Below are 12284 nucleotides of genomic sequence, written 5' to 3' on the forward strand. Positions count from 1 at the left end.
AGCCTCCGCTATTGAGAAAGTTGGTTTAGAGTAAATTAAAAAAAGAAAACACTCAGGAACTAATTCTGCATGCTTGACAACCAAACGTTAGCTCTTTCTTTATGAAACGGCTATCCCGAACCCGTTTCATCCCGAACCTGCGAATCTGCAAACGCTTAGCCACAGTTAAGTATTACATGTGGATATTTACACCACAACTATAGATTGGCAATGAACTCGATGAGAAACTAGCCCTTTTCAGTTGTTATGTTTTATTGTGTGGATGGGGATGGGGAGAATGCGCTACATACGATCCTCCTGATACGCACAATATCCATTTTGTTGGAAAGAGGCAATGTGCAAACCAATGAATACTAGTGCAGGAAAGCAGCATCAGGGGAAGGCCTCAGCCTCTGTGCCTTGTTCGTTTGGTCACCCAGGGCAACTGGCTGGTGCTAGGGTTGCCAGTCCCCAGGTCCAGGCAGGGGAAACCCTGCTCCCAAACAGCCATATCCCCACGTGACAACCCTGATGCAATGACACCCAGACGTTACATCATCATGTCAGCGATGTTGCAGGGGATGCTCTGATTTGAGGGCAAAACTCTATGGTAAATTTGCCCTCAAACCAGAGCGTTGCTGTGCAACGTTGCCAATGTGATGACATCACTTCCAGGTGATGTCATTGTATCGGGGACATCACGCAATGTCCCTGACCCCTCCAGGCATGCCCCCCCCCCAAATTTCCCTATCGGCAACAAGCTAGGACCTGGCAACTCTACTGGCTGATGTGTGAAAAAGTATACTGGACTAGATGGACCACCGGTCCGATCCAGCAGGCTCTACTCAAATTTCCTGTGAATTCTGGTTCTTGTGTACTGAAGCTGAAAATATGAGTGTTGCCTCTTTCGGACAAAATGGTAGTCATGTATTATCAGGAAGATGGTGTGCAGCATGTGTAGTAAAACATGAAGTAATGTTAGAGAATAAGCTTGATATTTGCTTTATGGACTATGTATTGCTACACACAATGGACTGTGCACACACACATAGGCTCAGAAAACTGTACACTTTAGGTCACCTGTTGGGATGCCACACATAGAAGGTGCCTGCACATACCTTACATGTAAATAAGGTTTCAGCTACACAGTTACCCAGCCTGGTGAAGAAGCACAAATCTCCATTATTGTTAGCAATGAAATAACAACTCTAGGAGGAGACAGCCCCCATGACAGAGCTGCTTGTAGTCACGTACTACCCATCACCTGCTTTGTTCCTGAGCTGGAATTTCCTGCCATATGGACATTTGGTTATCAATGAAACTGGCCAGCTTCATCAGCACTACAATGGAGCATCCTGACGCCTAGGGTTCAAACCTGTCCAGATGCCATACTCTGAGTAAGGTTTTAGGTTACAATATTGGCCACCCCTCTTAGGTTACCTCCGCTTCCCACATGCAACCAATAGGATTGTTTTTGGGACGGACTAACAGGTAGGTGGGTCAAGAGGTTTGCACAGTTACCACCCATCTCTTGGACCCCCCTATAAAAGGGTTACAATATTGGCCACCCCTCTTAGGTTACCTCCGCTTCCCACATGCAACCAATAGGAATTACGTTTGGGCTCATGGGCTCAGCATGTGGGATTGGGGTGGTGTAGGAAGTAGGGGAATTGCACAAAAAAAAGCTGACTGGATCCAATCCACAGATATGGCCCTATGCTAGAAATACTGCAATTAAAAGATTATTCCCCCCCACACACAAACACATGATTGCTTCTTTATCTTGTTTCTTGGTCCAATCATCTAGCAAGTCCAGCTACTATGCTTCATCAGAATTAACCATCTTTTACCTGGACATTTCAACCAGGTATCTCTCTCCCAGCCATTTTTCCATATTCCTGTATGTTAGTTCGGCTTTCGAGGTTAGGTCTTCGATGAAGGCGTGTGCTTTAACTTTCAACAGCTCAAGTCGAGATTTTGCAGCCTCCGCTATTGAGAAAGTTGGTTTAGAGTAAATTAAAAAAAGGAAAACACTCAGGAACTAATTCTGCATGCCAATTGCTGTAAATAAAGCAATTCGGCTAACAGTAAGATGTAACAATGGGAAAAGGCTACTATAGCTTGGAAATCATGCCTCATGTTAACCATGGTCAAGTGTTACCACTGCACTGAGAAAACCACGGTTAAGACAATTTTTCTGCCTCAACAGCATTTCTGCTCACAGACAGGTAGGTTTTACCAGTGTCTCCCTACACAAGTATTTTGGGGGCAGGGCATAGGTTAGCAAGTCATATTATGTCTGTGACGTGGCACCACCTTCCACTACCACCATCATTTCATTGCATGTTTTGGGTCTTATAACCAGGTCTAAAGGCAACAAACCACGGTTAGCTGTAACAGTGGTTTAACATTACATATGTAACAGGTTCAACTAAATATTCTTGAAGCATACTTTTTCCCGGTACTTTCCAGCTTCAAACTGCAACCACTGAATATTTCCTGGTCTTATACCTTACAGATTACTGCTTACCTTCAAGCTCCAGGGCAGTAAAAAATTCCTGCTTCAATCTTTGTTTCAGTTCTTGTTTTTTTAACTCCTCTGGGGACAGAGGAATGGGTGCTGGTTCCACCACAGATGGAGACTCTGCAAGTGAAAGAGAACATTTTGCACAGTACTGAATCTATATATACGTTGAGCTCTCTTGTGTGCATTACTATGGCATTGCAATGCCAGTTGCGAGCACCAGAGAACTAACATTTGGGGCATTTCCCAAAAACAACTGTTTCACTCAAGCTTTCCCAACACTAAAAATTCCACCATTTCTGAAGTTTCAATGTTTTATACTACGGGTTGGATCCTACCTGAAATTTTTGATGATTCCCCCTTCCTATGCCCCATCCAATAAGCATTTGGTGGCTTTCTTGACACTGCCCCCCTTAGATATATGCATAGCCACTCCTGTCACAAATAGCCTGGGTCACAGGGAAGAAAGGACTCACTCACTGCTTTAAGGTGAAGAAAGGGAGCCCTTGGCTTACAATGATTCATAATACAGCAGGGACACCTTGTCTTTAGAGCGCCCTACCCTTTCAGTGCCTCCCGGGCCTACCTTCCTGCCCTTTAGGCTAAAACATTTATTTTTACCCAGGGCTTCCCCCCCCCCAAGGGTTTCATCTGTTAAAGACTGTTTTTGGGGAGGGCCTGTAGCTTGGCATGCAGAAGGTCCCACATTCAGTCCCTGGCATCTCCAGTTAAAAGGATCAGGTAGGAGGTGACGTGAAAGACCAGTGTCTGAGACCCTGGAGAGCTGCTGTCTGAGTGTAGTCTACCAGTCTGAGTGTAGAAAATACTTATTTAATAGACTGTTGGTCTGATTCAATATAAAGCAGCTTCATGTGCGTGCTGGACAGTTTTATGGATATAATTTTAGGCCGCTGAATGCTGTTTTACGCTGTTTTTGTGGCTTGTTCGTTATCAATAATTTTATGCGGCATTGCTTTTACTTTGCAAGTTGGCTCAAGGAGGTCTCTGGAGAGATGACATATAAACTTTCTAAATAAAGAGGGCAAAATATGATGCAGGGCCAGTATGATGCATGTACGATGCAGGGCCAGTAAAGCAGATGAAAGGGAGTTTCAAGGAATCTGAGCGCCAATGTGTGGCAGTTAAAGTGTCAGACTGGGCTCTGGGACAACGGGGTTTGAATCCCTGCTCTGCCGTGGACGCTTACCCGGTGACCAGTGTTCCCTCTAAGCTGAGTTAGTGTGAGCTAGCTCACGGTTCTTTCGCCTCCTGCTCACACATTTTTGTCTTAGCTCAGGAAGAAGGGCTCCCAGAGCAAACTAATTCATGCAGTAGCCAAACCGCTCGCTCACAACTTTAATGCCAGTGGCTCACAAAGTAGAATTTTTGCTCACAAGACTCCACAGCTTAGAGGGAACATTGCCGGTGACCTTGGGGTCCATCACAATCTCTCAGTCTAACCCAGCTCATAGGGCTAAAAGAGTGGAGGAAGGGAGAAAGCCTCTTTGGGTGATGTTTAGGGAGAAAAGCAGGATACTAATAAGAATGAAACAATATAAAATAATCACGTGTAAATTCCCTCCGTCCTCTGCTCTTCACGTGCGGAAGCGGCTGCACCAAGGTCACTGCAGCAGTCCAACTTTTTAGTTATGTCTTTTTCTTGAGCACATGTGATTTTATTCATTCAGAACCACTTTGTAAAAAAAAAAGCAACAGTTGCCCCTTGCTTACCTTTCTTTTTCCCTTTTTTGCTGTCTTTGCTCTCCTTTGCGGTCCCCTTTCCACCTTTTCCCTCTTTTCCTCCTTTGGCCTCCTTTCCGCCTTTCCCCTCCTTGGCCTCCTTTCCGCCTTTCCCCTCCTTTCCGCCTTTCCCGCCTTTCCCCCCTTTGCCTTCTTTTCCACCTTTGCCAGCAGCAGCTTGGGAGGATTTCTGGTGTTCTTTCTCTTTTATTTCTTGCTGCAGGCGCTCCTTTTCTTCCTCGGCCTCTTTGGCTTGCATTTCGGCACTGACCTGGATTTTAACAGTTACGGTCGAGTTAGTAGAAACATCAGGGACAGCAAGGCAACCGTTTGAGCAAACTGCCATTCCCTTGTTTTATGGATGGTCATAAAAATGTTAAAAAGAAGACAACGGGTATCATAAATATGCCTTTGTGGATGGTATTTATCAGCTGCAAAGTTAATGCAGCAGTTTGCTGGGGAACTACCAGCATCCACTGCTGAATGAGGAGAGGGAACTAAGAACATAAGAGCCCTGTTGGATCAGACCGATGGTCCATCTAGCCCAGCATCCTGTCACACAGAATGGCCAACCAGTTCCTCTGGAGGTTCAACAGCAGGGCACAGAGACCAAGGCCTTCCCCTGATGTTGCCTCCTGGCTCTGGGATTCAGAGGCTGACTGCCTCTGAATGTAGAGGTTTCTTGTAGTCACCATGGCTAGACCTATCCTCCATGAACCTCTCTAATCCCATTTTAAAGCTGTTTATTCTTGTGGCCATCACTACATCCTCTGGCAACAAATTCCACATTTTTTAAAAATATATTTTTATTTGTTTTTAAATCATCATTAACAATAATGAACATCAAAAGCATTAAGCAAGCAACAACAAGAGATAAGGATCAAGTCGCATCAAAAGCTTATTATGTAGCAGTAAAAACTATTTTAACATTTTTTGAACATTTATCAACCAATTAGAAAGGGTAAGAAGTGCTGGTAATTATGCTACCTCTGTCAGCAAGGCAAGTGTGAGTACTGGATTAGGTCTGGATCTTAGATGTAAAATATTACAAATTCCACATTTTAATCACTCTCTGTTCCCTTAGTGGATGGGATGGCAGAGGTATCAGGGCTGTACCCCATCACTGTGCAGGCATGCTGCCAGATGTTCAGCAGCTGTGTGTCTACATCCCATTCACTCTACCAGCACATCCGGGCACCCCCCGCCCCCAATGAGGGCTCCAGTTCCTTCTCCCCATTCACTAACACTCAGCACTCACAACTGGCAGGCTTTCAGTGGCCCAGTCTGCATCTAGCATTTGCTCCACTCTTTTACCAAACCCACACTGGAACAGAAAAAGATGAGGCTCAAAACCACATTCAGATACCCCAGGCCAACGCCACACTGACTGCAGAGTCACCCTTGAATGGCCATAAAACGGCCATACATCTATGCAGAACGCTACCATAAAACTGAGAGATCAAACAATGTGAAAGGGGCACGCAGTCCGGACACTCCCATAAAATCCGACAACCAATCAAAGTGAAAGTGGCATGCAATGTAGATAGGAATTTCTGTTCCAGCGTGGGTTTGGTAAAACAGCAGAGCAAATGCTGGACGCAGATTGGGCCAGTGATCTGCTGAAGAAACGGTCACTCTTGTTTATACAGACGGGGGTCCCCTTTTTGTGAAAACTCATTATTTAGATAGATGGACAAGTGGTTTGTTTGTTAAACTTTGCAGGTGAGGGAGGAAGGGAAGGTAAACAACTGATACAAACTAGCACTGTCCACTGATAAAGAATCTGTTAACTCAGGGGTGTCAAACATAAGGCCCGGTGGCCGGATTAGGCCTGTCTAAGGCTCTTACCTGGCCCGCAAGCAACTGGAATGTATGGAAATGTAAGAAGAAGAAGAAGAAGAAGAAGAGATTGGATTTATACCCTGCCCTTCACTACCCAAGGGAGTCTCAGAGTGGCTTACAAACTCCTTTCCCTTCCCCTCCCTTCAACAGACACCTTGTGAGGTAGGTGGGGCTGAGAGAGCTCTGACAGAAACTGCTCTTTTTCAAGAACAGCTGTGCCAGAACTATGGCTTGCCCAAGGTCATCCAGCAGGTGCAAGTGGAGGAGTGCGGAATCAAACCTGGTTCTCCCAGATTAGAGTCCGCGCACTTAACCACTACACCAAACTGGCTCTCTTTTTCATAGTATCCCTTGGAAAAAACCTAATCTTGCATGCGAGTAAATACATTTATTGGGGCTTTTGTGGGTTCCCAAGTAAAACAATTGCTTTCACTGTTAGGAATCAATTGCTTTTGTTTGTATTTGGAGTAAAAAAATAATATTGTTAATTGGGTTTGTCTGTGTCCTTTATAAAGTTTATATCTCTGGTACCTGGCTTTACATTTTATGGCACGCCTGGCCTGGCCTGACAAAGTGACAAATGAGTTTGACACCTCTGTGTTAACTGGTTCTACAGGTCATCACTTGATCAAATGTCATTGGATGTCCATGCTACCAATCACAGGTGCCTCTGAGATACTGAAGGACAGAGGTCGTTTCGGGGGGGATCGCGGGGGGATCGCAGTTCCCCTGGGTGAGGTGTGGGGGCGGGGCACACGACGAAGCCACACCCCCTGCTTCCAGCCGCCCCGCTTCTGGCCTTCATTCAGCCAGGAGGAGGCAGAAGAAGAGGGAGGGTAAGTTGCTTCCTCCCCGCCTCTCCCCACCCCTGCCTGCCTGGGGCCAGGGAGGGCCTTGGCGGGGCTTCCTCGCACTCCCGCCGGCCTTGCAGGTCCACCGCCAAGCCTTATGATGTCAGGGAGTGTGGCATATGCTAATGAGTTATGCTAATGAGTTCCCCTAGCTCTTTCTACGAAATGACCCCTGCTGAAGGAGGTGTGATAACAATGCTTTAAAATAGTTTCAGGAGGATAGCTGTGTTGGTCTACAGTTGAAGAGCTAGACTGGCGTCTAACAGCACCTTTCGGAACAAGATTTTCGGGGGACAGGCTTTTGAGAGCCAAAGCTCCCATCTTCAGATGTATCTGAAAAAAGGATCTTTGAATCTTGAAAGCTTATACCCTGAAAGACTTATTGGTCTCTAAGGTGCTACTGGACTCGAAAGCTTTAAAAGACACAGGCCAATATTCATCCCACCTTAATTTTATTCCTTAGTACAGAAATATACCAACTTAGGCTCAAAAATAGATGACCCTGTAGGCTCTAAGTGTGATCGAAACTGACCCCCAGCTGATTAGTCAATTACCGCTTGCAATCTTAATTTAAAACAGCTGTCTTGACAACAGAGCCTTGGGCTGGTTCTGCATCTGGCGTGTCATGAGCGACGATGTCGGCGCTGAGTCCCCACCTGAGTTGGCATCGCAGCCAGAGGCGCCGGCATTGCCACAACCAGAAGCTGGCCCCTCTGACTCCTCACGAGTGGATAGCTTGCCGGCGCCTGAGCCTGTAAACCCCACACCGGGTCCTGCAGCAGCCGAGGAGGCACAGGTGCAATCGGGGACCCTGCCTGACTCACCTCCACGGGTGGTTCAGCTAAGGGAGCAGCTCCGCAGAGACTTAGCCACCCACCATCGAGATGCACGCTGGCAGGGAAAGCGAGTGCCGAGTCCTGAGTAGTAGCAGGAGCGCCGCCACCACCACAGGAAGCCCAGCCAAAGGGCTATATAACTCCCACTCAGGATTGGGCTCTCGTAGAAGCAACGAGTCGCCTCCGTGCGTGCCTCACATCCACCTTCGGCTCCTGTCCTCAGACCCCCACTGTGGCTCGCATTCCTGGCGTCCTAACCAATGTTCCCTCTAAGCTGTGGAGTCTTGTGAGCAAAAATTCTACTTTGTGAGCGATTGGCTAGCCACCCGCCATTGAGATGCATGCTGGCAGGGAATGCGAGCACCGGGTCCTGAGTAGTAGCAGGAGCGCTGCCACCACCACAGGAAGCCCGGCCAAAGGGCTATATAACTCCCACTCAGGATTGGGCTCTCGTAGAAGCAACGAGTCGCCTCGGTGCGTGCCTCACATCCACCTTCGGCTCCTGTCCTCGGACCCCCACTGTGGCTCGCATTCCTGGCGTCCTAACCAATGTTCCCTCTAAGCTGTGGAGTCTTGTGAGCAAAAATTCTACTTTGTGAGCGACTGGCATTAAAGTTGTGAGTGAGCAGTTGGGCTACTGCATAAATAGTTTGCTCTGGAGCCATCCTTCCCGAGCCAAGACAAAAATGTGTGAGCTGGAGGCCAAAAAACTGTGAGCTAGCTCACACTAACTCAGCCAAGAGGGAACACTGGTCCTGACCCCTGTTTTGGACGACCCCTCTTTCGGACTCATGGTTTGGCTCTCGCTCTGACTCTTCTGGCAACGACCTCGGACCGGACTTGATTTCTGCCTCTCAGCCCAAGCCCAGCCCGTGACATGGCATTCGCTCCACATTTTCTCAATTCTGAGGAAAAGGTGCAGCTCAAAACCACATTCAAATACACCGGGCCAGTGCCGTATTGATTGCAAAGTCACCCCTGAACAGCCATAAATCTATGCAGAAGGTACAATAAAACTCGATGATCAAAGAAAGTGAAAGCGGCATGCAATGCAGAGGGTACCATGAAATCCAATGATCAAAGAAGAGAAAGCAGCAGGCAATGCAGAGGGAAATTTCTGTTCCAACGTGGGTGGGCTAAAACAGAGGGAAAAGCCAATTTGGTGTAGTGGTCAGGAACCAGTAAGGTGCAGTGGTTAGGAGCACGGACTCTAATCTGGGAGAACCGGGTCTGATTCCCCACTCCTCCACATGCTGCTGCTGGTGTGACCTTGGGTCAGTCACAAGTTCTCTCAGGACTGTTCTCTCAAGGGCAGTTCTCGAGAGAGCTCTCTCAGCCCCACCTACCTCACAGGGTGTCTGTTGTGGGGAGGGGAAGGGAAAGGAGATTGTAAGCCGTACTGAGACTCCTTTGAGTAGTGAAGGGCTGGATATAAATCTAATCTGTTCTTTTTCAATGCAGAATCGCCTTTGGTCTGATATGCAGTCACATGTACACCCCAAGGAGCATATGGAAGAGCAAGAGAAATGGCTTCTCCGTTTGTTTTAATGAGGTGAGCTCTGCAAATGATCTCATTGAGTTACAGCAAGAAAGGTAGACTCTAAAGGACGTCAACAAATAAACAATGCAGAGGGAAATTTCTGTTCCAACGTGGGTGGGCTAAAACAGAGGGAAAAGCCAATTTGGTGTAGTGGTCAGGAACCAGTAAGGTGCAGTGGTTAGGAGCACGGAATCTAATCTGGGAGAACCGGGTCTGATTCCCCACTCCTCCACATGCTGCTGCTGGTGTGACTTTGGGTCAGTCACAAGTTCTCTCAGGACTGTTCTCTCAAGGGCAGTTCTCGAGAGAGCTCTCTCAGCCCCACCTACCTCACAGGGTGTCTGTTGTGGGGAGGGGAAGGGAAAGGAGATTGTAAGCCGTACTGAGACTCCTTTGAGTAGTGAAGGGCTGGATATAAATCTAATCTGTTCTTTTTCAATGCAGAATCGCCTTTGGTCTGATATGCAGTCACATGTACAACCCAAGGAGCATATGGAAGAGCAAGAGAAATGGCTTCTCCGTTTGTTTCAATGAGGTGAGCTCTGCAAATGATCTCATTGAGTTACAGCAAGAAAGGTAGACTCTAAAGGACGTCAACAAATAAATCTCTTGGTGACCCAGGCAAGCGGTGACTTGGAATCAAGAGAACTTTGAGCTTGCATCTCTCTTTCCAAAGCTAAAGGGGAGTTTCTCAAGCAATTCCAGATATGGCATGATAAGTTTGCTGTTCCAAGCAAAGCAGTCATCAGCCCAACTGAGCAAGTCCTTCAGCACCCTGACGCAGAGACTCAAGACACGCAGCATTTGAACTCTTGGATAAACCCAGATTTTTCTTACCATGTTAGATATCGTAATGACAGCATTGTGCCACGTCTCAGAGATCAGTTTCTCATCAAAATGAAAATTGAACAGGGCACTCTCTGAAGCCGGATAATCCTCCTTCACGCTCTTCGCTTGAAATGATTTGGTTTTTTGCTTGGTGAATACTATGTCTGGAGAAGGACACCTGCGAGTTAATAATGGGATTCTAAAAACAAAAAGACAAAAAACAGTCTTACATTTCTCACAAGGAGTTTGCATATTTATATTGCACCAAACATGTTTTCATACATTGCAAAGGTATCCTAAAGCAAACTAAGAGCCACTGAGGCCGGATGTACACACACACGTCAGAATACTGGAACAAGCTTTGTTACAATCCCTCTGTGTAGGACACTTTGAACACAATCCTACGCAGAGGTATAATTTTCTAAGTCGACTGAAGTCAATGGGCTTAGAAAGGTATAAGGACTGCACTGTGTCACCTGGACAAAGCAGGATACTCACAATCAAGTAGTTTGCCAGTTTCCCAAAAGGGGTGAAGGCAGGGGATTTCCTCACCTCTGCTTTCCTGCTGCTGCTATGAGTGGGAGAAACTTTATTTTTAAATAGCCATCTGGTCAGTGTTGTGACATCACTTTGGGGGAGGGAAACAGAAGGAATGCCAGGCCACTCAGGGAATGGCCGAATATTCTATGGTTTTACCATAGACTTTTTGGTGATTCCTAGGGAGGCGAGATGTCACTTCTGGGTTTTTCCAAGCATGCCATCCCTGCCCCCCTGGTCTCCCACTGGGCCAGGCAACTCTACAACCAAGGGTCAACCAAACTATCTATCCACCCTTCTGTTGTAGATTCAACCTCCGGTTTTGTAAACCCCATGACTTTAATACCTATTACAGCTGCTACTTTTATTTCTTCCAGGAGACGTCCTACACATGCAGCGACGTTTCCTGTCAATTCACCACATATACATGCATATTTAGTATTTATTGCAATTTTACAATTCTGACTGTACGTTTTAAGCTTGCCCTCTTCATCTCCTGGAATCAGGTCCATCAGGGCTATTCTGGTAAACTCTGTGTTGGTCTCCAGGGGGATTTTGCCTTCCATTCCTCTATAATAGTCATGCAACAGTCTCTTGGTATCTTGGAAACGGTCCACTTCATACTGCATACATACAAGGGGAGGTTAGTTATTATTTTTTTTAATCCGTTATTTTTTGATACCACTATTAAGATTGTACACAGAGCAACTCATAAAATGTCAAAATGCTGTACAGATGTTTTACACAGTCCAATTCATACAATGCTCCCAGGCCTTACATAATTTTAGGGTCCAATATGCACAAAGTAGATGTCGTGGAGATTGTGTGTTGCTGTTGCTGCTGAAAGCAGAAGGCATATTTTCCTCCCTGTTTCTAGCTTGTAATATTCAGTATTTTAGAAATGTGATGCGACACAATGATATCATCACACCAAACGTTTGTACTACTAGATGTTTTGAGGGAGACATAAGGCGGTTATATGGGACAAAACGCATAAACTTTGTAACATCTAGTTTGTGTCTACAGGACCCACTACCAGATCAACCAAAAACATTCCCTTAATAATAGACAAAATCCAAAAAACAAAAACCTTAAAGCAAATACATGGCTTTTGCTCTTAATTTTACCATCTGTGAGCAATGTCAGAGCAGCTAGGTTATACAGAACTGTGGTTGCCCCACAACTGTGGATGCTGCTGTTGCTGAAAGCAGAAGCCATGTTTTCATCCCTGTTTCTAGCTTGTAATATTCAGAATTTTAGAAATGTGATGCGACGCAATGACATCATCACACCAAAAGTTTGTACTACTAGATGTTTTGAGGGAGACATAAGGCGGTTACATGGGACAAAACGCATAAACTTTGTAACATCTAGTTTGTGTCTACAGGACCCACTACCAGATCAACCAAAAACATTCCCTTAATAATAGACAAAATCCAAAAAACAAAAAACTTAAAGCAAATACATGGCTTTTGCTCTTAATTTTACCATCTGTGAGCAATGTCAGAGCAGCTAGGTTATACAGAACTGTGGTTGCCCCACAACTGTGGCATGCCTCCCTCTAACCCATCATCTGGCTGTGTTTCAGAAACTTTTATTAAGGGATC

At 46.1% G+C, this 12284-nt stretch overlaps 1 protein-coding gene across 1 annotated transcript in view; it reads right to left on the reverse strand.

The window, feature by feature from the left end:
• The window catches only part of SPEF2 (sperm flagellar 2), a 148785-nt gene that overhangs the window by 42470 nt on the left and 94031 nt on the right, over window positions 1-12284 (reverse strand). The window contains exons 24-28 of the mRNA XM_015408709.1: window positions 11149-11300; window positions 10150-10339; window positions 4235-4514; window positions 2510-2623; window positions 1830-1968 (exon numbers count right to left, since the gene is read on the reverse strand). Coding sequence (XP_015264195.1) covers window positions 1830-1968; window positions 2510-2623; window positions 4235-4514; window positions 10150-10339; window positions 11149-11300 — 875 coding nt within the window. The remainder of the gene's footprint in view (window positions 1-1829; window positions 1969-2509; window positions 2624-4234; window positions 4515-10149; window positions 10340-11148; window positions 11301-12284) is intronic.

Source organism: Gekko japonicus, unplaced genomic scaffold (genome assembly GCF_001447785.1).
Source record: "Gekko japonicus isolate JY-2015 unplaced genomic scaffold, Gekko_japonicus_V1.1 scaffold2199, whole genome shotgun sequence".
NCBI lineage: Eukaryota > Metazoa > Chordata > Lepidosauria > Squamata > Gekkonidae > Gekko > Gekko japonicus.